Consider the following 27,138-nt stretch of genomic DNA (forward strand, 5'->3'; position numbering starts at 1 on the left):
CGTGGGATACGTTCAACATTCCTTGTTCCAGTCTTACTCAGGGCCCCTCCCACAATTCTTTCTCCAGAATATCAATGACATGATCGGTGCTGCTTCCCTCTCTTGTCACTAATTGGAAAAGTTTATCTATTTCACTTCCAATTTCCACCATGCTTTCACCTGCACCTGGTCCATTTCTGACACCTGCTTTCCCTTCTTCGACATCTTTGTTTCTATTTCTGGGGAGAGGCTACCCACCAATATCCACTACAAATCTATTGACTCCCACAGTTACCTTGACTGTGCATCCTCACACCCTGCTTTCCTGTAAAGACTCTATTCCATTCTCCTAGCTCCTCCATCTCTGTTGCATCAGTTCTGATGATGCCAACTTCAATAAGGGGCCCTCCAAAATGTCCATGTTCTTCCTCAACCGAGGATTCCCCAGCCGGGTCCAACCCATCTCCCACACTTCAGCCCTCACCTCCTCTTTTCCCTCCCACAACAGCGATTAGGTCCCCTTTGTCCTCACCTTCCATCCTTCAGCATCCACATCCAAAGGATCATTAGCCACTATTTCTGCCACCTCCAGCAGGATGCAACCACCTGACACATATTCCCCTCCCCTCCCTTGTCAGCCTTCCACAAGGATTGTCCCCTTTATTCCACTGTTCTTTCACTCCGAACATGCCCCCACAGCCTCACGGCACCTTCTCCTGCAACCGCAGAAGGTAATACCTACCTGTTTACTTCCTCCTTCCTCAGTATCCAAGTGCCCAAATACACCTTCCAGCTTTATTTGCACTTCCCAGAATCTAGTCTACTGCATTCCTGTTCACAATGTGGTCTCCTCCTCAGTGGGGAAACGAAGTGTAGACTGGGGTGACTGACTCACAGAACACCTACATTCTGTCCATAAAAATGACTGAGAGCCTCCAATTGCCTGCCATTTCAAAACACCACCATGTTCCCTGGCCAAAATCTCTGTCTTGGGAACAAAATCTGAAATTACTGGGAAAACTCAGCAGGTCTGGCAGCATCTGTGGAGAAAAATCAGAGAACTTTTTGGATCTCGTGACCCTTCTTCAGAACTGGATCTGACACGTTAAGTCTGATTTGTTTCCACAGATTCATTCCCCTAGACTGACCTATTCCCACTTTGTCTGTCCAGCAGTTTTTCTCTCTCTTTGGCCTCTATCTCCACCTATTGTTTACTCTTCCCCCCTCCCCCACCCCATCTTCTGTATAAATGCCAACCTTTTCCTAGCTACCGTCAGTTCTGAAGAAAGGCCATCAAACCTGAAATGTTTACTCTGATTTCTCTCCACAGGTGCTGCCAGACTTGTTAAATTTTTCCAGCAATTTCTGTTTTACTTTCTGATTTCCAGGATCTACAGTTCTTTGGTTTTTATTTAGTCAAAACAAGTGGTCTGGTCTTTATCTCATTGCTGGTTGTGGGAGCTTACTATGTGTGAAATAGCTGCTGTACATCACAAAGCACTTCATTAACTGTAAAGCACCTTGGGATGCCTCGAATGTGTGAAATCTGAGGTGTAGTTTTAAGTTCTTTTCTTCAAATGTCTCTACTTGTCTCTGCAAAATGTTCAGTGTATTTAACTACCTCTTTTTCTTTTCCACCTCACCACCTAGACCTGTGGACAGCTCCTGAGCACCTGCGACAGGAGGGAGTATCTCAGAAAGGTGACACGTACAGTTTTGGCATTATAGGTCAGGAAATCATCTATCGAAGAGAGACCTTCTATACTCAATCGTGCAGCGATATTGCAGGTAATGGATGCTGTTACTATTCAACTAATTAGGGCTGTTATTGAAAGTCCAGGGGTATATTGATAGTTCTGTGACCAAGATATCTTAACAATGTTGCTCTATTTCTCCCTACTCAACACAGTGGGACCAATAGACAACAAAATAACTATTTTCCAATTACCCTCCCATCATTTTTGAAGCTTAAGACTATAAAACTATAAGACATAGAAGCATAAATAATCTGTTTGGCCCATTGAGCCTGCTCTGCCTTTCAACAAGATTATTGCTGACCTGATAACCTCCAACTCCACTTTCCTGGCTTTTCTCCATAACCTATTATTCCCTTACTAATTAAAAATCTATCTCAGACTTGGATGCACTTAACTACCCTGTTTCGCTAGCCCTTTAATGTAAAGAATTCCATAGATTCATTACCTTCTGAGCAAAAAAAAAGTTCCTCATCTGTTTCTTAAATGCACAAATCCTTACTCTGAAATTATAACTTCTGACCCTAGACTCTTCCACAAGGGGACACAGCCCTTCCGTATTTACCCTGTCTAGCTCCCTGAGGATACAGAGTCATAGAGTCATACAACACGGAAACAGACCCTTCGATCAAACTTCGTCCATGCTGACCAAGTTACCCAAACTGAACTCGTGCTACTTGCCTGTATTTGGCCCATATCCCTCTAAACCTTATCAATTCATGTTACTGTCCAGATGTCTTTAAAATGTTGTAACTGTATCTGCATCTACCACTTTCCCAGGCAGTTCATTCCACATACGAGCCACCCTCTGTGTGAAAAAGGTGCCCCTCAGGTCCCTTTTAAATCTTTTTCCTCTCCGCTGCCAAAAACAGCAATGTGATAGTGACCAGACATATTAATTTTCTGATGTTGATTGAAGGATTGTATTTTTCAATAAGATCTCCTCTCATTCTTCTAAACTCCATTGTGTATGAGCCCAACCAACTCAACCTCACCTCTTAAGAAATCTTTCATACCCAAAATTAACCTAGTGAACCTTCTAAGAGTTGCTTCCAATGTCAGGATATATTTCCTTTGGTAAGGAGACTAAAACAGTTCACAGTATTCCAGGTGTGGTCTGTCTTGTACCATGTATTATTTCAGCAAGACCCGCCTATTTTTATATCCCATTCCCTTTGAAACAAAGATCACCAGGCCATTTAACATCTCTCTTACCTGCTGAAGTTGGATGCTTCATTTCTGTGATTTCAAGAAGAATCGCTCAATGATTATTGCTGCCAGCTAACTTTGCCAAATCAAAATTTTAAGTTGCAGAACTTCCACAAAAGGAGATCTAATTGGCTGAAAGCCATGTTGATGTGCAACTTGTTCAATTTTAAGCAAGGCCCACTCAAAATTTAAGGACCTCTTAATCCATTCTGGATTATTGCAGGATTGTGTTTTAGTGTTATAATCCTTTATGTCCCATAGTTTCTTTAAATTATTCATGCAAATAAGTTGATTTTGTTATTTTAGCCTGTACATTTGATACTTCCTGCTTTCCAGATTTCCAGCAAGACTATTATGCAAACTTCATTGTGGAATGTTACTGTTAAATAGGATGATTGTTAGTCCCGGGATTTATAACTTTGAGCACAAAATCCAAATTAACTCTCCAGTATAGTAACGAGAGATTGCTGCACTGCTTAAGGTGTCATCTTTTTATGATGATGTGGAGGTGCCGGGTAGGACTGGGGTGGACAAAGCCAAAAGTCAGATGACATTAGGTTAGAGTCAAACAGGTTTATTTGAAATCACAGCTTTCAGAGCATTGCCTGTTCATCAGGTGAAGGGGCAATGCTCCGAAAGCTTGTGATTTCAAATAAATCTGTTGGACTATAACTCGGTGTTGTCTGACTTCTGATCTAATCTTTTTATGAGATATTAAATCAAGGCCCTAGCTGACCTCTCAGATGATATAGTGCTAGTTTGAAAAAGTTAGGAGTTGTCTGAATGTCCTGGATATTTCCCCTCAACCAACATTTTGTATCAATAAAAACACATTGTCTCATTGTTATTGTAGTGATGTTTGTTTTAGCCTGCTGTGTGCAAATTGAACAAAGAACAAAGAACAAAGAAAATTACAGCACAGGAACAGGCCCTTCGGCCCTCCAAGCCCGCGCCGATCCAGATCCTCTATCTAAACCTGTCGCCTATTTTCCAAGGATCTGTATTTCTCTGCTCCCTGCCCATTCATGTGTCTGTCTAGATACATCTTAAATGATGCTATCGTGCCCGCCTCTACCACCTCCGCTGGCAACGCGTTCCAGGCACCCACCACCCTCTGCGTAAAGAACTTTCCACGCATATCTCCCTTAAACTTTTCCCCTCTCACTTTGAAATCGTGACCCCTCCATAATTGAGTCCCCCACTCTGGGAAAAAGCTTCTTGCTATCCACCCTGTCTATACCTCTCATGATTTTGTAGACCTCAATCAGGTCCCCCCTCAACCTCCGTCTTTCTAATGTAAATAATCCTAATCTACTCAACTTCTCTTCATAGCTAGCGCCCTCCATACCAGGCAACATCCTGGTGAACCTCCTCTGCACCCTCTCCAAAGCATCCACATCCTTTTGGTAATGTGACGATCAGAACTGTACGCAGTATTCCAAATGTGGTCGAACCAAAGTCCTATACAACTGTAACATGACCTGCCAACTCTTGTACTCAATACCTCGTCTGATGAATGAAAGCATGCCGTATGCCTTCTTGACCACTCTACCGACCTGCTTTGCCACCTTCAGGGTACAATGGACCTGAACACCTAGATCTCTCTATGCATCAATTTTCCCCAGGGCTTTTCCATTTACTGTATAGTTCGCTCTTGAATTGGATCTTCCACCTCGCATTTGCCTGGATTGAACTCCATGTGTCCACCCAACTCTCCAATCTATCTATGTTCTGCTGCATTCTCCAACAGTCCCCTTCACTATGTGCTACTCCACCAATCTTAGTGTCATCTACAAACTTGCTAATCAGACCATCTATACCTTCCTCCAGATCATTTATGTATATCACAAACAACAGTGGTCCCAACATGGATCCCTGTGGAACACCACTGGTCACAGTTCTCCATTTTGAGAAACACCCTTCCACTACAACTGTCTGTCTCCTGTTGCCCAGCCAGTTCTCTATCCATCTAGCTAGTACACCCTGGACCCCATGCGACTTCACTTTCTCCATCAGCCTACCATGGGGAACCTTATCAAACGCCTTACTGAAGTCCATGTATATGACATCTACAGCCCTTCCCTCATCTATCAACTTTATCACTTCCTCAAAGAATTCTATCAAGTTGCATTTCAAAAAATATTTCATTGGTTGTAAAGTACTTTGAGATTACTTTTGGTGAGGAAATTCCTTTTGTACCTTTAAGGTAAATACTACCATTCCAATGGAGATGCAGTCTGCTATAACTATTAAATTAGAAATGCAGAGCAATTAAAGCTGCTGGTTATGTCTGTTGAGAAGAACATAAGTAGGTGTCACCATGTGGCCTCTTAAGCCTGCTCCATCATCCATGGTTGATCTGCTGCATAAACTCCATTTCCCTGTCTCATTCTCACTGCCCAATGTCAGGTTTAAATTTTATTTGTTATGTGCAGCAGCTTTATCTTTATATATTTGAGCACATAGGATATCTTAAAAGGGACAGTTTGTGAGCACGATCTGGGTTGCTGCACACCCATAGGTATGTGCAGCCTAATCACTCACCCCTTGATTCTAGCAATCTTTGTCTTGAATCATGCAATCACACAGTTGGAGACTATTCAGCCCACATGTCTGTGCCAGCTCTCTGCAAGAGCAATTCATTTAGTCATGCCTTTAGCCCTACAGCCGAGCAAATTGTTTTGCTTCAGGTGTATATCCAATTCCCTTTTCAAAACCATGACTGAATCTACACTCTCAGGCAGTGTATTCTGGATCATTGCCGTTCACCTTAAATTGGTGCCCACTAGGATCAGAAAAGAATCATAGAATCCCTACAGTGTGGATGCAGGCCATTTGGCCCATCAAGTCGCTACCGACTCTTCAAAGACCATCCCACCAAGACCTACTCCCATACTCTATCCCTGTAAGCCTACATTTCCCAGGCTAACCAACACATCCTTGGACGCTACGATGACAATTCATCATGGCCAATCCACCTAACCGGCACATCTTTGAACTATGGGCGGAAACCGGAGCACCCAAAGGAAGCCCACACATACACAGGGAGAACATGCAACCTCCACACAGACAGTCACCCAAGGTTGGATTCAAACCCAGGCCGCTGGCACTGTGAGACAACAGTACTAACCACTGAGTCACTGTGCTGCCTACTGGGCTGTTCTGCCAATGGGAGCCTTACATAATCAAGATTTTTCCAAAATACGTATTAAAGATTGCCGTTTCTAAAAGCTTTTCTACTGCTTGGAAAAACTAACTCACTTCTAGTCACTAGCCTTATCATTACACTTTATTTTTAGCAAAGCGTAACATTTGCAATTCTCCAGTCCTCTGGCACTATCCCAGTACCTAAGAAGGATTGGAAAATCAGAACCAACATCTCCCCAATTTCTATCCATACTTCCATCTGTATCCTCAGTAACCAGCCTTTCTGATACATTTTCTTCATAAATTTTTAACCCATCCATGATCTCAAATGTCTTATCTTTAACAATGACACAATATCTTCTTCTGCTGGTTAAAAAAAACCAGTGCAAATGAATTTAATATTTCAGCCAAGTCTTCTGCCCCCAGGTATAAATCTTTGTTTTAGTCTCTCATTAGTTCCACTCTTCCTTCTCCTATCATTTTGATTTTTATAGATATGTAGAAAACTTTTGAATTCCCTTTTATGCCGCAGTCAGTATTTTCTCAAACTCCCCCTTTTCATGTTTTTAATTCCGCCTCTGACCTTCCTTCATTCACCTGGTACTCACTGTATGAGCAACCTGACATTTGAAAGATGTACCTTTTCTGCTTAATCTGACTCTGTATAACGAAAGAGAGTGTGTAGTACTCTGGTCCTTCAAGTTTTATTGTTGTTCCACCCATTGCAGGTTGCTGATGGTAATGAATCAGAGAATGATATAGGATATAGCGAGACCATTTGACCCATCAATTCCTATGCTGACTCTTTAAAAAAGCTATTCAATTAGTTCCACTCCCCCTGCCCTCCCCCCATAGCCTAGCAAATATCTCCCTCCAAGTACTTTTTTTTACTCATTTATGATTCATGGAATGTGAGTGTCGATGACTGAGCCAGAATTTATTGCCCCATCCCCCTCCTTGATCTGCTGCAGTCTATTTGGTGTAGGCAGACCCACAGCATGCTGTTAGAGTAAGAGTTCTACAATTTTGATCTAGTGGCAGTGAAGGAACGGCAAACTTTCTTTGTTTCTTCATTTTTCTGCCTTTAAATTATGTTTAGGTTTAATTTTCAGTGTTTTAAGGTGGTGCTGGAGAATGGCCATACTATACAACAGTTTTCAGTGTATTTTGTAACAAGATACATGTGACAATGAATAAACCAAATAAATAACTACATTACAATTAGAATGAGCTTTATTGTTACATGTACTCAAATGAGTGCAATGAAGAGTTTACAAGTTGCCACTTAAGACACCATTTAGATACAAAGGTGCCGAGGCACAGATTCTTAAGTATAAATTCTTAGGGAAAAAAAGAAAAATAAAGAAAAAAGAAGTACAGAATTACAGATTATAGGAATAAATTAGAAAAATAAAGAAATAAAAAGTTCAGAATAACTCAGACTGAAAATTGCAGCTAGTGATGTTCCATGTATCTGCTGCCCTTGTCCTTCTACATAGTAGTGATAATGGGTTTGGAAGGTGTTAACTTAGGACCCTTGATAAATTTCTGCAGTTTATCTTGTAGTTGGTATGCATAGCTGCTACTGAGCATCAAATGGTGGAGGGAGTGAATGTTTATGCATGTGTGGTGCCAATCACGTAGCCTACTTTGTTCCGAATCATGTTAAGCTAAGTGTTGTTGGAATTGCACACATCCAGACAAGTGGGAAGTATTCCATCACACTTCTACCTCATGCCTTACAGATGGTGAGTTTGTCAGACAAAGCACAATCCAAAACTAGTCCTTGATAGCAATCCAGGCGGAAGGCAAAGGTAGATAGATTATTGGTCATCAAGGAAATGATGTGAAGGGTTATCAGGCTTGGTGGGAATTTGGATTTTATAACATGATCAAATTAGTCACAATCTTATTAAATGGCGGAACGTGCTCAAAGGGCTTTGTTTGTATATTCCACTATTCAGTAAGACCATGGCTAATCTATTTGTGGTCTCAACCCCACTTGCCAGTCTATTCTCCATGATCCTTTATCCGTTGTCTGTCAGAGACTCTGAGAATTCCTAATTCCCATCTGTTTCTTCAAATGTCACAACTTAAAACCATTGGAATAATGTTTTTACTGATACTGTCAATTGTTGACCCCGTTCCTCTTGTTAAATGGAATGTTTCTTCCCTTTTTCTCTAGAGAAGTTAAAGAGAGTAATGTTAGCAAATGGGAGTGAGCTGTTTCGACCTGACCTTCCCCTGGAAACATCTAACGACAAAGAACTAGAGGTAACTGTATTCAGAACAAATCTGATTAATCCTGTGTCCCTCTGGTTCCAAAGCAGATTAAACTCTTAATTCTTTAGATCATTTCTAGTTTGCCATCTGCCCGTTCAGTTCCAGGTCTAATTAACCCCCATGCCCTGGTGTTTCAGTTTGATTAACCCACGTGCCCTTGTCTGGTTGAGCCTCGAGCCCCTGTTAGATTCACTCTATGTATCAGTCTGATCACCCTCTGTGTCTCAGTCTGATTGTCCATGTGACTTTCTGGATCCAGGTGTATGGGCTGATCAAAAATTGCTGGGAAGAAGATTCAGAAAAACGACCAGATTGCAAGAGAATTGAGGCCTTGCTGGGCAAGATATTCAGGTTAGTACAGATGGGGTGAATTCTGTACATAACTACATATAAACTGTACGTCCCACACAGGGAACACGTAAGAATGGTCTTCATAGTGTTGCAAAGACGCACAATCCTGTATAAGATAATTTTCCAATTTCGATTTACATAGAAAAATTGTAACCTAGGAAAAGGAACAGTCTGTTCAGCACCACCCCACCCCATGCCACTTGTACCTTTCAATTAGATTATGGCTAACCAGCATCTTAACTCAATTAATAAATATTTGCATCCATCTTCAGGCAGGCATGCTAAGTGGATGACCCATCGCAGCCTCCTCCAGAGATTCTCAATATCACAGACACCAGTCTTCAGCCAGTTTAATTCACTCCACATGATATCAAGAAGCAGATGACAACATTGAATACTTTATAGGTTACAGACTCTGACAACATCCCAGCATGACTATTGGAGGCTTGTGCTCTGGAACTAGCTGTGCCATTAAGCAAGTTGTTCCAATTCAGTTGTAACATCTAGCATCTACGTGACAATGTGGAAAATTAATGTGTCCTGCCATAGAATCATAGAATTGTGCAGCACAGAAACAGACCCTTCAGTCCAACTCATCCATGCTGATCAGATATCCTAAATTAATCTAGTCTAATTTGCCAACATTTGGCCCATGTTTTTCTAAACCCTTCCTATTCATGTACCCATCCAGATGCCTTTTAAATGTAGTTATTGTACCCAACTCCATTACTTCCTGTGGCAGCTTATTCAATACATGCACCACCCTCTGCATGAAAAAGTTGCCCCTTAGATTTTTCACGTCTTTCCCCTCTCACCTTAAACCTATGCCCTCTAGTTTTGGACTCCCCTACCTTGGGAAAAAGACCTTGGTTATTCGCCCTGTCCATGCCCCTCATGATTTTATAAATGTCGATAAGATCATACAAAGAGCGAGGGAAAAAAACAACCTGGACAACAAGTCAACTCTTTATTCATCGGCGAAGTGATGGTAGAGGTCATTGACAGTGTTGTTAAGGGACACTTAAAGATACAATCTGCAAAGGCAGATGCTTTTGTTGGGCTGTGTCAGGGCTACTTGGCTCCTGACCTCATTACAGCCTTAGTCCAAATTTATACAAAAGAGCTGAATTCCAGAGGTGAGATGAAACTGATTGTCCTTGATATCAAGGCAGTATTTGAATGAGTGTGACATCAAGGAGCCCTAACAAAACTAGACTGGGAAAAGACTGTCCACTGATTAAAGTCTTTCTTAGCACAAAGGAAGATATTTGTTGTTGGAGATGAATCACCTCAATCCCAGACATCTTTGTGACAACTCCTCAGGGTAATCTTCTAGCCCCAACCATCTTCAGCTGCTTCCCTTCATCATAAGGTCAGAAGTAGGGATTGTTTTCTGATGATTGCACTATGTTCAGCATCATTTGTAATTCCTCAGACAACTGAAACAGTCCATTTCCATATGCTGGAAAACACCTGGGCTTGTGCTGATAAGTGACAGGTAACATTTGTGCCACAGAAATGCTAGGCAATGACCATATCCAACAAGAGAATCTAACCATCACTCTCTGACATTCAATTGCATTACTATTGTTGGATGCCCCACTACCAACATCGTGGAGGGTTACCATTGATCAAAAACTGAACTGGTCCAATCATATGATTACTGTGGCTTTAAGAGCAGCTTAAAATCTATGAATTCTGTAGCAAGTAACTCACCTCCTGTCTCCTAGGACCTGTTCACCATCTACAAGGCACAAGTCAGGAATACAATGGAATACTTGCCTGGATGAGTGCAGCTCCAACAAAACTCAAGAAGCTTGACACCATCCAGGACAAAATATCTCACCTGATTGGCATGCCATTCACTATCTTCAATATTCATTCTTTTCACCATCAATGCACAGAGGTGGCAGTGTGTACTATCTACAAGAAGGACTGTACTAACTCAGCAAGACTCCTTTGACAGCACCTTCTAAACCTATGACCTCTACCACCCAGTAGGACAAGAGCAGCAGGTGCACAGGAACACCACCACTCCAGGTTCCCCTCCAAGCTGCGTACTATCCTGAATTGCAACTATATCGCCATTCCTTCACTGTCACTGGTTCAACATCCTGGATCTCCCTTCCTAACAGCATTGCAAATGTCCCTACATCCCAAGGACTTCACCAGTTCAAGGCGACATCTCATCCTTGTCTCCTCCAGCATAATTAGGGATTTACAACATGCACCCCATGAACGAATAAATTCACCTGCTTTCATTTCATAACCCTTAATATCCTTATAGGAACACAGGAGTAAGTCAATCAGCGTGTTTAGCCTGCTCTGTCATTCAGTATGATTATGGCTCATTAGCAGCTTCAATGCCATTTTCCCACACCATTCCATATCTGTTTACGTCACCAATGTTTAGAAATATGTCAATCTCTACTTTAAATATAATGAGTAACTGAAATTACTGAGCCCTCTGGGGTAAGGAATTCCAAAGATTTACAACTCTCTGATTAAAAGCTATTCTCTGCTGTAGAATAAGTCCTCTTTTTTTTAAAATTGATTTTACACTCTGTATCCAGGGGAAAGCATGCTTCAATCCTTTAAATATTTTCAATCACTTCCCCTCTCATTCTTCAAAACCTTAGAGAATACAGGCACAGTTTCCCCATCTCTTTTCAAAAAACATTCCTGCCATCCCGGGAACAAGAACGATATTCAGAACCTCATGCAATAAAGGCTAAGGGGCCGTCCTTATTGCTTGCTGCATCTGCATGTTATCTTTAGTGACTTATTGATGAGAACACCCAGGTCCTATTGTACATCTCCACTTTCTAATCTTTTACCATTTAAAAAACCATCTGCACATCTATTCCTCCTACCAACGTGGATAATGTCACATTTTCTACATCATATTCTATTTGCTGTGTTCTTGCCTACCTACTAAGTCTGTACAAATCCCCTTGAAGGCCCCTTTGCATCATCCACCTGACTTTGTGTCATCTGCAAACAGGGAAATACTAAACTGGTCCCCAAATTCAAATCATTGATATAAATTGTGAATAGCTAGGCCTATTTATGTGGCACGCCACCATTCACAGTCTGCCGATGCAAGAGAGATCTGGTAATTCCTATTGTCTGTTTTCTACCTTTAGCCAATCCTTAATCCATGACACTATATTACATCCTGTCCCATATACTTTTATCTTGCTAACACACCATCTGTGGCATAGTTTATTAAAAACCTTCTGAAAATGAAAACAAACTACATCCCATTTTGTCAATTCTGCTAGTAACACCCTCAAAAATAACTCCAACAGTTTTGTCACACGTGATTTCCCATTTGCAAATCCATCCTGACTATGGCCAATCAGATTATTATCCAACAGTTATCAATTCCTTTACAATTGATTCTATCATTTTCACTACAACTAGGCTAACACGTCAGTAGTTCCCCATTTTCTCTGTCCCTCCCTTCTTACATACTGAGGTAACCTTTGCTACCTTCCAATCTGAAGGCATCTTGAATCTATGGAATTTTCGAAGATGAACACCAATGCATCCTTTACCTCCATAGCTACAGGTCCCAGGGACTTGTCATCTTTTAGTTATATTATAATTTCTCCAACACAACCCTCTTATTAATTCTAATTTCCATCAATTCCTCATTCTCCTTCATTTGTTCGATCTCTAGTTCTGCAAGATATTTTGTAGTTTCCTCAGTGAAGGCAGACACAGAGTAATAATTTAGCTTCCCTGCCATCTTTCTAATCTCCATTGTACATCCTCCCAACTCTGTCTATTTGTTTATTTAGCAAGTACTTTGAAGTTTTCAATTCCTCCCCCATCCTCACTCCCACACTTCCACTCCCTCCACAGCCTCAACAGCTCTTACAGGTGAAAGGATTCCAGATTTCCACTAGCCTTTATAATAAACTGGCAGATAATGTTGAGAACAGCAAAGAGTTTGAAAGATAAGGACAGTTGGATTTTTAAAATTTCATTTATTATTGTCACATGTGCCTAGGTGCAGCAAAAAGTTTTGTTTTGCATGCAGTACAGGCACATCATACCGTACAAAGTGCATTAGGGTATAGAACAGAGTGAGGAATACAGTGTTATGGCTGCAGGGAAGGTGCCCAAAGAGCAAGATCAACATTAAATTTAAACTTTGAGAGGTCCATTCAGAAATCTAGTAACAGTGGGGAAGAAGCTGTTCTTGAATCTGTTGGTACATGTGTAAAATCTCTTGTATCTTCTGTCTGACGGAAGGGGTTGGAAAAGAGGTATAACCAGGGTGGCAGGGGTATTTGATTACATCAGCTGCCTTCCCAAGGCAGCGAGAAGTATCAGTGGAGTCAATAGTTGGAAGGTTGGCTTGCTTGATCGTTGAACAGGATGTGAAACATTGAAGTTCTTGAGCTGCTTGGTTAGGAAATCCCTGATCACTATCTTATAAAGATCTCTCCCCACATTCCCCATTCTGCCACCCAGCCCTGCCCCTTTCTGTGACATGACATTCTATGTGATTGTGATCATGATAAACCTTTCCCTCCTTGGCCTCCTAAGCCTGTCGGCAACCTTCACCACAACCCTCCTCCAATTTCTCTGGCAGCCACTTGGGTACCTGATTCTATTCTTACCTGGCCAGTCAGAGTGACAGAATCACATCGACTGGCTTCTCTCCTCACTCCTGTGCCTCCCCAGGATCTATCCTCACCCTTATTCCCCATTTCTGATCCATGTTTCTCCTCAATGACACCATCCAAAAAGTAAGGTTGGGTTCTACATGTACACTGGTGATTGATGTCATTATCACCTCTCACCACCCTCCACTGTCTCTTAAATATCATACTGTTTATCTGACATGCAGAATTAGACAATGTCTTCCGTAAACACATGCTTTGTCTGTTCCATACATCATTAGACACAGGAAGTTTAAGTCTAAAGACACTTAGCTCTGACATTCCCGGTCAGACTTCTGTCACCCCTTTCCTAAACTTGAATGAAAGCAAAAACCATGCGTGCTGGAGATCTGAAATAAAAACAGAGAGTGCTGGAGAAACTCAGTAGATCTGACAGCATCTGTGGAGACAGAGTCAGAGTAAACTTTTGAAATCTGAAATGACTCCTCTTCAGAATTTTCCTAAATATGAACTCATCCAAAACTCTGCTACCCATATCCTAACTTGTGCCAAGTCCCAGACACCCCTCACTCTGTATTTTGTTTTCAAATCTTCTTTTCCTTTTCAAATCTCTCCATGGCACCATGTCTTTGTCACTGTAGATTCCTCCAGCCCTACAATCCCTCAAGATGCCTGAACTCTCCAATTCTAACCTCTTACGCATTCCCAACTTTCATCACTGCACCATTGGTATCCATGTCTTCAACTGCCTAGACCCTAAACTCGAGAATTCCCTCCAAACGTCTCGGCCTTTAAGATCTATCTCCCTTTGGTCGATGAAATCTATAATGTGTCTATCTCAGGGCACATCCCACCCTTCAGCCAAGTGTTGTACATGGTGGGTAGAATTTTAGACAAGTACACCAATGACACAGCATAACATAGGATGTGGGAATTGTCTCTGAGGTCCATGAAGGAACCTGTAGTCAGATTTCCATTGAATCTTTTACAGCGCATTCCACAGTGAAACTGACAAGAGCTACATGGACACACTGATCCGCCGACTTCAGATGTACTCGAAGAACTTGGAGCACCTGGTAGAGGAGAGAACAGCCCTGTACAAGGCTGAGCGTGACAGAGCAGATCAGCTCAACTACATGCTATTGCCTAAGTGAGCCAGATCAGTCTTTATTGATTTTTGCATCATGGTTATCTTTACCACCATATAATTTGTCTGACTACACTTATCCTAGCTACTTCACTGTCCTTGAATCTCCTTGTCTTCATTATCTATCTTAAAGTGTGATTGTCAAACTTGTTAATATCGTTAAGTAGATCCAGTCGAATTTGAGTGAAACCGGATGCTAATCCTGTTCTGATTTATTTGCAGAACGCAGCATTGTCTGCCTCACCTACCAACTAACCCAGTAGCTCTTTATATGTGCTTAATCTTTCAGTGCTTTTTACCTGTATTTCATTAATCTTGATAATACAATTAACTTACTATTAGCAGATATATCTGCTTATAAATTTGCCTGGCATTCAAGATGATAGCATAGCGGTGAAAATGTAGGGTTTGCAGTGTTACTGGTTTGATTTTTAGCTTGTTTGCTGAGTGTTTGGTTCCTGCCTTGGGAGTTATCTATTTAAGAGTCTTGTGGCACAATGTTAGTTTGCCTGCTTCTGGGCCAAGAAGGTCTGGGTTCTACTCCTACCTGCTCCCGAGGTGTGTCAAAAAGTGGTCTGAAAAGATTGATTAAAAATATCTATACATCTATCTGCCCAACTTCTGTCTTGCTGTGTATCAGTTTGTACAAGTTTTATTCCATCCAGTGCCGTTGTGCCTGTGACCATCGCCAGAACTTTGTAATTAATCCCCGCACCCCGCCACCCCGTGCTCTTTCTGATATGCCTGAAATTCTATTTCTTTTCAAGTATTTCAATATTGGTGAACTATGTCCTGGAATATGTATGGAAAACATACAAAACTATGTTCAAGACATCCCAAGAAAATGTATCCCATTGGAAAGTAAAAATAAGGAAGGGTTTGTCAGGTGAACAATGGAAGCAAGAATAGGGAAGGGATGTTTGGAGGCAGGAGTCATGTGATCACACCTCCAGGAATATGCCTAACTATAGTTGACAACCCTACCTAGCACCTGAGGCATTGCTCAGATGATGGTGGAGGTGGAGATCATTGAATATTGTTAAAGTGAAGGTAGATAGATTCTTATTGGACAAAGGAATCGGCGATTATGGGAGGAAGTAGGAATGTGGAATTTGAAGCACAAACAGATCAGGCTAGAAGGGCTTAATGGTTTCCTTCTCCTCCTAATTCATACCTTATTAATGACGGCAAATATGAGATCAGGTCTCTTTATCGAAAAATCCAGACCTACACCTGAGACTCTTTGAGGCCACCCCTGCCTCCAGTGAAGACATTGTGTACTCAGGTTCAGGATGCAGTGTGCAGTGGATAATGTCCCTACCTCTAGGTCAGAAGCTCTGGGTTCAATTCCCAAATTAGGTGAGTCACAACCATAGCCAAAAAGGTTGATTTTCAATCTTTAAGTCTTTCAGATATGCCTGTGGTAGATGATAAGAGAAGAGGGAGAGAATTTTCTGATCAGCCAGGCTTCTCAAATTAGGAGAATGTGCAGGTGTGTTCTTGCCATGAGCAGACATCATCTTCATTCTGAACCCTAACCCTAACCCTACCCCGCAACAAACACATACAAACATATACATACATACATACACAGATACACACACATACATACATACAGAGACATATATACAAACACACACATACGCATACACACACACACACAGACACAAATGCACATGCACACACAACCACATACACATACAGGCATACACACATGCATACATAGCACATATACAAACACTCCTATTCACACATATACACATATACATACACATAGGCATATACGCACACACAGACGCACGCACACATGCACACTCAGACACACATGTACGCACACATACATATATGCATATACACACACAACATACACACAGACACGTGCGCACAAACACGTGTAAATATATACACAGACACGTACACACACACACACACACACACACACACACAGGTTCTATGAGAAAGCTATGCACAGTAAAATTGCTTTGCTCATTTCAGCCATCCACTATCTGAGTCACTTGCTGCTGAAACTGTTCCAATGTTGTTCTTCCTGGCTTTTCACCTTCTAGCTCTGTTAACCTGGGTTCAGCCTCCATTGCCTGGATCCTAACTGATATTAGCTAATTGAAAAAATCACAGACATGTGCTCAAAGTGTTCAAATGGCTTTTCTCCTTATCTCTGTAAACTTCTTCAACCCTGCAATCCTCTGAGATCTCTGCAATGCTCCATTTCTGGTATTATCCCTTTTCTTTAATGCTGTAACTTTGTTGATTGCATCCTCAGTGCACATGCCCCTAAGGTCTGCAATTCTCTCAAACACCTCGGTCATCTCTCTCTCCCCTCTCATTCAGACCCTTCTTACAATTTACTTCTGTGACCATGTTTGATTACCTAATATATCCTTAAAGTTTTAGCTGAAAATTCTCCTGTGAAGTGCCCTGGGAGGTTTTATTATGTAAAAGATGCCATGTAAATGTAAATTGTTGTTAGTCTACCTTTTAAAGGAGCAGGAAGTGAGCGTTTCTCTTTTGCTTTTAATTTTAGGCCAGTCGTGATATCGTTGAAGACAACGGGTCAGGTTAAGGCTGAGCTTTTTGAAGAAGTGACTATCTACTTCAGTGATATAGTGGGGTTCACCACCATCTGTAAGTTCAGCACTCCCATGGAGGTGGTTGACATGTTAAATAACATGTACAAGAACTTTGACCATATCCTGGACAATCACGATGTCTATAAGGTATGAAAGAGCCACATTGTGAACTTGAGGGGTTCTGATTGTGGCAGAGTTGAGTCATTGTCCCTGAGGCCAATATCATTCTAATCTTGTTCAGACCCCATTTGGAGTACAGCAGGCCAAGCAGCATCATAGGAGCAGGAAGGCTGACATTTCAGGCCTAGACCCTTCATCAGAAATGGGGGAGAGGAAGGGGGTTCTGAAATAGGGAGAGAGGGGGAGGCAGATAGAAGATGGATAGAGGAGAGGATAGGTGGAGAGGAAACAGACAGGTCAAAGAGGCGGGGATGGAGCCAGTAAAGATGAGTGTAGGTGAGGAGGTAGGGAGGAGATAGGTCAGTCCAGGGAGGACGGACAGATCGAGGGGGCGGGATGAGGTTAGTAGGTAGGAAATGGGGGTGCGGCTTGAGGTGGGCGGAGGGTATAGGTGGGCGGAAGAACAGGTTAGGGAGGCGGGGACGAGCTGGGCTGGTTTTGGGATGCAGTAGGGGGAGGGGAGATTTTGAAGCATCTGCTCCCAGGATGAGACATTCCACTCCCGTACATCTCAGATGTCCTCGTTTTTCAAGGACCGCAACTTCCCCCACTCAGTGGTCGAGAACGCCCTCCACCGTGTCTCCCGCATTTCCAGCAACTCATCCCTCACACCCCGTCCCCGCAATAACAACCAAAAAAGAATCCCCCTCGTCCTCACATACCACCCCGCCAACCTCCGGATCCAACGCATCATCCTCCGACACTTCCGCCATCTGCAATCCGACCCCACCACCAAAGACATTTTTCCCTCCCCACCCTTATCTGCATTCCGGAGGGACCACTCTCTCTGTGACTCCCTTGTCCGCTCCACACTCCCCTCCAGCACCACCACTTTTCCCTGCAACCGCAGGAAGTGCTACACCTGCCCCCACACCTCCTCCCTCACCCCCATCCCAGGCCCCAAGAAGACTTTCCACATCAAGCAGATGTTCACCTGCACATCTGCTAATGTGGTATACTGCATCCGCTGTACCTGGTGTGGCCTCCTCTACATCGGGGAAACCAAGCGGAGGCTTGGGGACCGCTTTGCAGAACACCTACGCTCAGTATGCAATAAACAACTGCACCTCCCAGTCGCGAACCATTTCAACTCCCCCTCCCATTCCTCAGACGACATGTCCATCCTGGGCCTCCTGCAGTGCCACAACGGTGCCACCCGAAGGTTGCAGGAACAGCAATTCATATTCTGCTTGGGAACCCTGCAGCCCAATGGTATCAATGTGGATTTCACAAGCTTCAAAATCTCCCCTCCCCCTACCGCATCCCAAAACCAGCCCAGCTCGTCCCCGCCTCCCTAACCTGTTCTTCCTCCCACCTATACCCTCCTCCCACCTCAAGGCGCACCCCCATTTCCTACCTACTAACCTCCTCCCGCCTCCTTGACCTGTCCGTCCTCCCTGGACTGACCTATCTCCTCCCTACCTCCCCACCTACACTCACCCTTACTGGCTCCTTCCCCGCCTCTTTGACCTGTATGTTTCCTCTTCACCTATCCTCTCCTCTATCCATCCTCTATCTGCCTCCCACTCTCTCCCTATTTATTTCAGAACCCCCTTCCCCTCCCCCATTTCTGATGAAGGGTCTAGGCCTGAAACGTCAGCCTTCCTGCTCCTATGATGCTGCTTGGCCTGCTGTGTTCATCCAGCTCTGCACCTTGTTGTCTCACATTCTCCAGCATCTGCAGTTCCTACTATCTCCCATTTGGAGACCCGTGCCCAGTTCTGGTCTCCTTAGACCTACAAAACTGTGCTATTAAATGCTTAATCAGATGCATGGTGCTTTGAGACATCCTGAAGTGATGAAAGGTGTTCTTGAAATGCAAGCTTCTTTTGTGACAGAGTGAACAATGACCCTGTCTGTTTGTTTGACCCAGGTGGAAACGATTGGGGATGCCTATATGGTAGCATCTGGTTTGCCAAGGCGGAATGGAAACAGGCACGCAGTGGACATCGCCCGGATGGCCCTGGACATTTTAAATTTCATGGGGTCATTTGAGCTTCCTCACCTCCCTGACCTGCCTATCTGGATTCGGATAGGTATTCATTCAGGTAACAAGGCAAAAGCCACATAGTCAAAGGGAAGGGCATAGGCAAAACCTGCCTCAAGTTGGTAGAGTCAGGAAGTATCTTTAAAGGCAATATGAATCCCAGTATAGAAAAGAAAGATGTCAAGGCCTTGTCGAGGGCAAGAGGAATATAAGGACCTAAGAAAATAAGAAAAAGGAGCAGAAGTAGGCCATTTGGCCCCTCAAGCCTGCTCCACCATTCAATAATGCCCCAGGCTTCAACTTCCTCTTTCAACTCCTCCACATAGCCCTCAACTCCCCTATAACTCAAAACTCCTACCTCCTCTTTAGATTCTGTCAGTGATTTGGGATATTTATTAAAATGAAACAAAGGATAAAGGAATTCAATAACATGGAAGACTCAAAAAACTAGTATAATTTACTTAGAGAGATAGTTAGAAGCAGATTTAATGGAGTTGTTTGGAAGCCCTGATTTTCATTCCTGGGTTAAGAAATTCCAGCTCCCTTTAAAAATGGATGCCAGTACTTCTGATTTTTCGTTCATGATGGGTGGGAAGCTGGATTGGGAGTTGGACCAGATAACCTAGGAACAGCCGAAGGTCCGGCCTAGTGCTCAAAGTTTAAAAACAAAGATTAAAACAGAAAATATCCCTCCAACTCTCACTCCTTCACTCTTCATGCCCTATCTATGCCAACCTATACACTTATAGATGCCCCACAGGTCCCCTCTGCCGAGGACTTACGTAAACAAACATTTTACTCAATATCTGATGTATCTTAGTTAAGTGCTTAATCCCTTGTGTCAATAAATGTTTTGGTTCAATAAGTAGTAGAATTTAGAATTAGCTTTATTGTCACATGTATTCACATGAGAACAGTGAAAAGTTTACAAGTCGTCACTTACGGCGCCATCTTAGGTACAAAAGTACCTCGGTACAGATTCTTAATTACAAATTCTTAGGGAAATAAAATTAGAAAAATAAAGTCATAAAAGTCCAGCAATAAATTAGAAAAATAGAGAAGTAGAAGTTCAGAATAACAGTCCTTCCAATCCAGACCACGCCAGATTTCATCTTGAGGCCGGAAGTTGAGTCCACATTGAGGACGTTGGAGCCGTCTGTCATCCCAATGTGAAATGATAGTTTGGCAAATTGCTCATGCAGCACAAATCCTGTCATGGTTTCGTATTAGCAGGCACTCTAGAATAACCAGCACTCTTTTCTTAACTCCACATCTTTTGGGCAGTTTTATGACAACTTTACAAGTCTGATGAGTTTCGACCCATTTCACAAACCCAAAGGGTTCCTTACCTCCACCAAAAGTGTCCTGGGACCAGATTCAAAATGGCAGCTTACCTCTCCAAAAGGTCAGAAATATAAAATATTGTTTTAACCCTCACCCGACACCAACCCTTCATTCCCCCTCATCCACAAACACTTCCGAAGTCCCAATCATGCCAACCCATGGAACCCAATGACCTGAACCAATTCCCCATGGCCCTTTGGATGGCACAGTAGCTCAGTGGTTAGCACTGCTATCTCACATGGCCAGAGACCTGGGTTCAATTTCAGCCATGTGCGACTGCCTGTGTGGAGTTTGCACGTTCTTCTTGTGTCTGCATGAATTTCCTCTGGGCACTCCAGTTTCCTCCCACAGCCTAAAGATGTGCAGACAAAGTGGATTAGCCATGGGAAATGCAGGGTTACAGGGATAGGTTGGGGGTGTGGATCTGGGTGGGGTGCTGTTCGAATGGTTAGTGTGGACTCGATGGGCCAAATGGCCTGCTTCCTCTGCTGTGGGAATTTATGATTCATAGCCTTAGTGCCTTCTTCCACTCACCACCCTTTTCCCCTTCACCTGCAATGCCAATGAGTATTGCATAAGGAGAAAAAAATTGTCCTATTATTTGAATTTCTATATCCCATCTCAATTGATAAAGCACTGTCCTTCATGAATACACGTTTTGACACTTGTTGACACTTCTTAATATGTCTTGACAAGTTGGACAGTTTCAAGGGGTTTATGCATCTTTTACACATAATCTTCCCCATAGTTAATAGTCAAAAAGGGCACTTGATACCCACATTTCCAAATTATAGAATCCCTACAGTGTGGAAGCAGGCCATTTGGCCCATCATGTCCACACCAACCCTCCGAAGGGCATCTCACGCAGACCCACCCAGCTACCCTATCCCTGCAACCCTGCATTTCCTCTGGCTAATCCACCTAGCCTGCACATCCCTGGACACTATGGGCAATTTACTGTGGCCAATCCACCTAACCTGCACATCTTTGGACTGTGGGAGGAAACCCGCGCTCCCAAAGGATCCCTGAATCCCCCTACCCCCAAGCATCCTGGGACTATGTCTGCAGGACTATCTTTGCTCGCCAAGAGTAGCTTGGCTATCCCAAAGAAAGCACTGTGTACAGTTCTGCTCTTAGCTGCTGTAATGTCCACACTTCAGATTCTCGATTCTAGACACCAGGAACTCCAAAATCCCATTTCAGTGAAGGGAGAAGGTTATTTGAATGGCCAGCCGCTTCAAGGAATCAATCATGCATGAATTATGGTTCACCCCAATCCCACCTTTGCAGAAACGGGAAATGTTGGCTTCGGGGGTGAGACTTGGGATTCCCAACTTCTTCGAGTATTTTCACCACAACAGAGAGGCTCTGTCGTGGGCAAGTAAATCAGGAGAAACTATTCCGCCTAGTGGCTAGTAGCCCAAGTTCACTAATTTAGTTACCAAAAGATGCAGGAATGAGATGAAGATTATTTTAATGATGTGGTAAGTTATAATACTCTGAGCTTTGCACTGCCCAAAAGGGTGGCTGTAACAAGTTCAACATGGGAGTAGATAAATATTTGAGAAAGAAGACAATTCCAGAGCGATATGGGAAAGATCAGTTTGTGAAATTTGTGGTTAGAAGGATGATGCCACCATTCTGCTATCCCTGTCTGGGTCTAAGTCATAGAATCCCTACAGTGTGGGTGCAGGCCATTCAGCCCATCTAGTCCACACCAACCCACTGAAGAGCATCCCACCCAGACCCACCTCCCTACCCCATCCCTGTAACCTTGCATTTCCTCTGGCTAATCCACCTAGCCTGCACATTTCTAGACACTATGGGGATAATTTAGTGTGGCCAATTCACCTAACCTGCACATCATTGGACTGTGAGAGGAAACCCACACAGACACAGGGAGAATGTACAAACTCCCCACAGACAGTTGCCTCAGGCTGGAATTAAACATGGGTCCCTACGGTTGTGAGGCTGCACCGCTAACCACTGAGCCGCTGTACCAGGTATTTGTTTTCCTGCGGCAGAGAATGAACCACTATTGAGTATTAACGAGAAGAGGTTCTGAACAACATGCAGTTCATTACATAAGAGCAATTAGATACAATAAGATTAATTACTATTAAATAGTCAGATATTGTTGTAAGACTAATGGGAGACAGAGATGATACATTTATCCCCATCAAGATCCAGAGCTATTCTCCTGCTTTCCTCACCCATGTCTGGGTGACATCATCAGATTGGGTGAAATTTAATGCAGTCTCCAACCCTTTCAGAACCAATACACTACACAACACAGTAGAATGGTACTCATTGGATAGCTCATTCAAAGTACCAGCACCGACACAATGGGCTGAATGATCTTCCACTCCATTGAATCTTTCTACAATTCTTTGTCTTCCCTCTTATCATGGCTTTGTTTGTCACAGGTCCATGTGCAGCCGGTGTGGTAGGGACCAAGATGCCACGATACTGTCTGTTTGGTGACGTGGTCAACACAGCCTCACGAATGGAGTCTACAGGATTACGTAAAATCTACATTCCCCCCATCTCAATCTGACAATTTTTCTCAATCCAGCTGAACTGTGTACCTTCTCTCTGTCCCTGTTTGTCTTGCTCTATTTTTCTGTCTGTTTTCCTCTTTTTTATTGTTCTATTTTTCTTTTTCTCTCTTAACTCCCTTTTAATCTTTGACTTTCTCCATTCTTCTCAATTGCTATGTCTCTCAACTCATGTCTGTCTCTGTAATTTACTCTGTCTCTCTAAATGCACTTCTGTAAGTGCATCTATATTTCTTGTTGTGTTTGTCTCTGTCTTTCTGTGTGTCTCGGTTTAGTACAGTTATTTTAATTTAATTTGATTTATTATTGACATGTACCAAGATACAGTAAAATGTATTGTTTTGCATGCTATCCAGGCAAATTATACCTTACATAAGTACATCAGGGTAATAGAACAGAATGCAGAATATAGTGTTGCATGTGCAGAGAAAGTGCAGAGAAAGATCAATTCTAATATATGAGAGGTTTGTTCATTAGTCTGATAACAATGGGGAAGAAGCTGTTCTTGAATATGTTGGTACATATTTTCAAACTTTTGTACTTTCTGCCCAATGGAAGAGGGTGGAGAGAGAGTGTAACCAGGGTGGGAGGGGTCTTTGATTATGTTGGCTGCTTTCCTGAGGCAGTGGGAGGTAGATGGTGTCAACAGAAGGAAGGCTGGTTTGTGTGATGGACTGTGCAACGTTCACAACTCTCTGTAATTTCTTGCGGTATTGGGCAGAGCAGTTGCCATACCAAGTTGTGATGCATCCAGATAGGATGTTTTCTATGGTCATTGTGGAAATGCTGAATTTCTTTTGCCTTCTAAGGAAGTAGAGACGTTGGTGTGCTTTCTTGACTGTAGAGTCAGCATGAATGGACTAGGATAGATTGTTGGTGAAATTGAATACCAGTTCCTTCATTTTGCAGACATTGAGGAAGAGATTGTTGTCTTTACACTATGCCACTAAGCTGTCTATCTCCTTCCTGTACTGTCTCTTGTCATTGTTTGAGATCTGACCCACTATGGTGGTGCCATCAGCAAATTTATGAATGGAGTTAGGGCTGAATTTGGCCACATGGACATGAGTACATAAGGAGTATGGTAAGGGGCTGAGTATATAGCCTTGCAGGGAACAAGTGTTAAGGATTATTGTGAAGGAGGTGTTGACGCCTATCCTTACTGATTGCAGTCTGTGGGTCAGGAAGTTGAGGATCCAGTTGTAGACGGTTGAGCAGAGTCCTAGGTCTCAGAGTTTGTAGATGAATTCTGTTGGAATTATGGTGTTTAATACAGAGCTAAAATCAATAAATAGAAGTCTGACATAGGTGTCTTTGTTATGCAGTTTTTCCAGGGATGACTGTAGGGCCTGGGAGATGGTGTCTGCACTGGACCTTTTGTGGCTGTAGGCAAATTGTAGTGGATCAAGGCAATCTAGGAAGCTGGAGCTGATGTGTACCATTACTAACCTCTCAAAGTATTTCATATTGATGGATGTCAGAGCCACAGGGCAGTAGTCATTAAGACATGTTGCCTAATTTTACTTTAGCACCAGAATGGTAGTGGTCTTCTTGAAGTAGGTGGGGACTTCAGAATGCAGTAAGAAAGGTTAAAGCTGTCAGCGGGTACTCCCGCCAGCTAGTCTGCTCAGGATCTGAGTGCACAGGCAGGGACTCCATCCAAAGCAATCACTTCTAAAGGGCTCACTTTCAAATAGGCAGTTCTGACGTCTGCGGCGGTGACTGTGGGTATAGGTGCACTTGAGGCTGTCAGGGCAGGTGACATCATTTCACTGACTATCTTTTATTAAAAACGAACAAAGAATGCATTGAACTTATTGGGAGAGGGATGCATTGTTGTAAGTGATTCTAGTCCACTTTGTTTCGTTGTCCATTATATCGTGTAAGCCTTGCCACAGTCAACATGTGTTTGTGTGTTTAGTCAGAGACTCTAGTTTAGTCTGATATTATCTCTTGGTGTCCCTGATGGTTTTGCGAAGATCATACCTAGATTTCCTGTATAGGTCAGGGTCACCTGACTTGAGCACTTCAAACCTGGACTTCAGTAGGGAGTGGATCTTCTGGTTCATTCGTGGTTTCCGGTTGGGGAACACTCAGGTAACTTCTTTGGCATGCATTCCTCTACAGATTACTGATGAAGTTTGTGATGGTAGAGGCATACTCATTTAGGGTAGCCGCTGAATTCTTCAATATGGACCAGTCCACCAACTCCATGTAGTCATGTAGGTTAGGTACAGACTAAAACTCCTGCCACAATCTCATATTAAACATTCCCAGGACAGGTCAGTTTCAATACAGAGTGACAACAGTGTCCCTTCAAATATCCCCACGGCAAGGAAAGTAATGGAGAATCAAAAATTCTATGGATGCTGGAAATCAGAAACAAAATCAGAAATTGCTGGGAAAACCCAGCAGGTCTGGCATCTGTGGAGAAAGCAGAGTTAAGATTTTGGGTCCAGTGACCCTTCTCCAGAACAGGTAAAGTGATGGCTAGATAAAGGTAAAGCTCCCTTCAGAACTAACTTTGTGATTAAACAGAACGCCTAATGAATATGCCCCATCTCATCTAATATTTGATCCTCATGTTCAAGAATGACTCTCTCAACCTCTCACTCTGGATTTAAGCCTCTATCCATGCTGGTGCAGTGTGTATTATCCTGTTTCCTCCCTATTTCCATTTGAATGATTCAAGAGGCCTTTTTATCTGAACTGCATTAAGAAATGAATATTCTCTTTGCAGCATTAAGAATTCATGTAAACCAATCGACAGTCAATATACTGAAGAGGACAGAGTGTAAATTTGAATATGAGATGCGGGGAGAGACCTACCTGAAGGTGATCCTGACTATTTGATCTAATTATACTTCTTCTACTTGAAATTTTAAAAGCTGAGTTTGATAGTCTTGTGTTGGTAACAAAGGATAGGGGCATGAACAGATTAGAGCTGAGGTACAGGTATACCATGGATCTTAGCCCATGATGGAACAGGTTCAAGGGGCTGAATGGCTGCCTCCCATTCCAATAGAGAGGTTATTGTGGTCCAGGGATTCTGTCTCACACTGTGTAAGCTTCCTGAGAGAATAACAAGCTCACCAGCTCCTGTGCCTCCACTGTTTCTACTCTTCATCACATAGGAAGAAAAACATGCATTTATGTAGTGCCTTTCTCAACCTCAACTTCTGAGGTGAAAACATTGTTGTATTGTGTAAAACCTGGCAACCATTTCATATGCAGCAAGATTTCAGAATAACCAAATCATGGTTTAAGATGTTATTTGAGGGAGGAATATTAAAACAAAATACCGAAGATTCTGGAAATCTGAAAAAAAAACAAAACTCTGGAAATATCCAGGAGGTATGAAGAGATAAGTTAATGTTTCAAGTAAATGACCTATCAGGGGAATAAATAAAAGGCAAAATACTGGACAGGACGCCAAGACGAATGCTTCCACTCCTCAATAAAATGGTGTCGAATCTGCTCAAAAGGGAAGAAAGGGCTTTGGTTTAATGTCTTGTCCAAAAGAGCACTCGCAGCAGTCCAAAGTTTCCTTAATTGGCAGCCCAGACTGTGTGCAAGTCCAGGGCGAGTCTCCTGACTTAGAGATGAATGTCCTACCCGCTGAACTACTGCTGAAAAGGCTGGGGAACTTGGCTACACATTAGTAGGTCCCAGTGTTTGATTTGGGAGTTGGCAAAGCAATCAGCCCATGAGAAGGGTCTATTTCTGAAGAAGGGTCTAGGCCCTAAAAGTCAGCCTTCCTGCTCCTCTGATGCTGCTTGGCCTGCTGTGTTCATCCAGCTCTACACCTTGTTAGCCCATGAGACATGTGGTCTACAAGGGAATAACTAATATCTTGTCTGTTTCAGGGAAGAGGAACTGAAGTGACCTATTGGCTCACGGGAGAAACAGATTGCAATTTCAGGCTGCCAGCCCCACCTTCAGCGTAAGTGAGACAGGAGAAGCATGCACTGTTA

The 27,138-nt window shown here is 42.9% G+C and overlaps 1 protein-coding gene across 1 annotated transcript in view; it reads left to right on the plus strand.

Annotated features, from left to right (window-relative positions):
- The window catches only part of LOC109919097 (guanylyl cyclase C), a 123,209-nt gene that overhangs the window by 90,339 nt on the left and 5,732 nt on the right, over positions 1-27,138 (plus strand). The window contains exons 14-22 of the mRNA XM_048617333.1: positions 1,630-1,767; positions 8,275-8,363; positions 8,632-8,723; positions 14,352-14,510; positions 17,050-17,242; positions 19,149-19,323; positions 23,033-23,131; positions 25,905-25,999; positions 27,031-27,107. Coding sequence (XP_048473290.1) covers positions 1,630-1,767; positions 8,275-8,363; positions 8,632-8,723; positions 14,352-14,510; positions 17,050-17,242; positions 19,149-19,323; positions 23,033-23,131; positions 25,905-25,999; positions 27,031-27,107 — 1,117 coding nt within the window. The remainder of the gene's footprint in view (positions 1-1,629; positions 1,768-8,274; positions 8,364-8,631; positions 8,724-14,351; positions 14,511-17,049; positions 17,243-19,148; positions 19,324-23,032; positions 23,132-25,904; positions 26,000-27,030; positions 27,108-27,138) is intronic.

This window comes from Rhincodon typus, chromosome 37 (genome assembly GCF_021869965.1).
Source record: "Rhincodon typus isolate 14 chromosome 37, sRhiTyp1.1, whole genome shotgun sequence".
Classification (NCBI taxonomy): Eukaryota; Metazoa; Chordata; class Chondrichthyes; order Orectolobiformes; family Rhincodontidae; genus Rhincodon; species Rhincodon typus.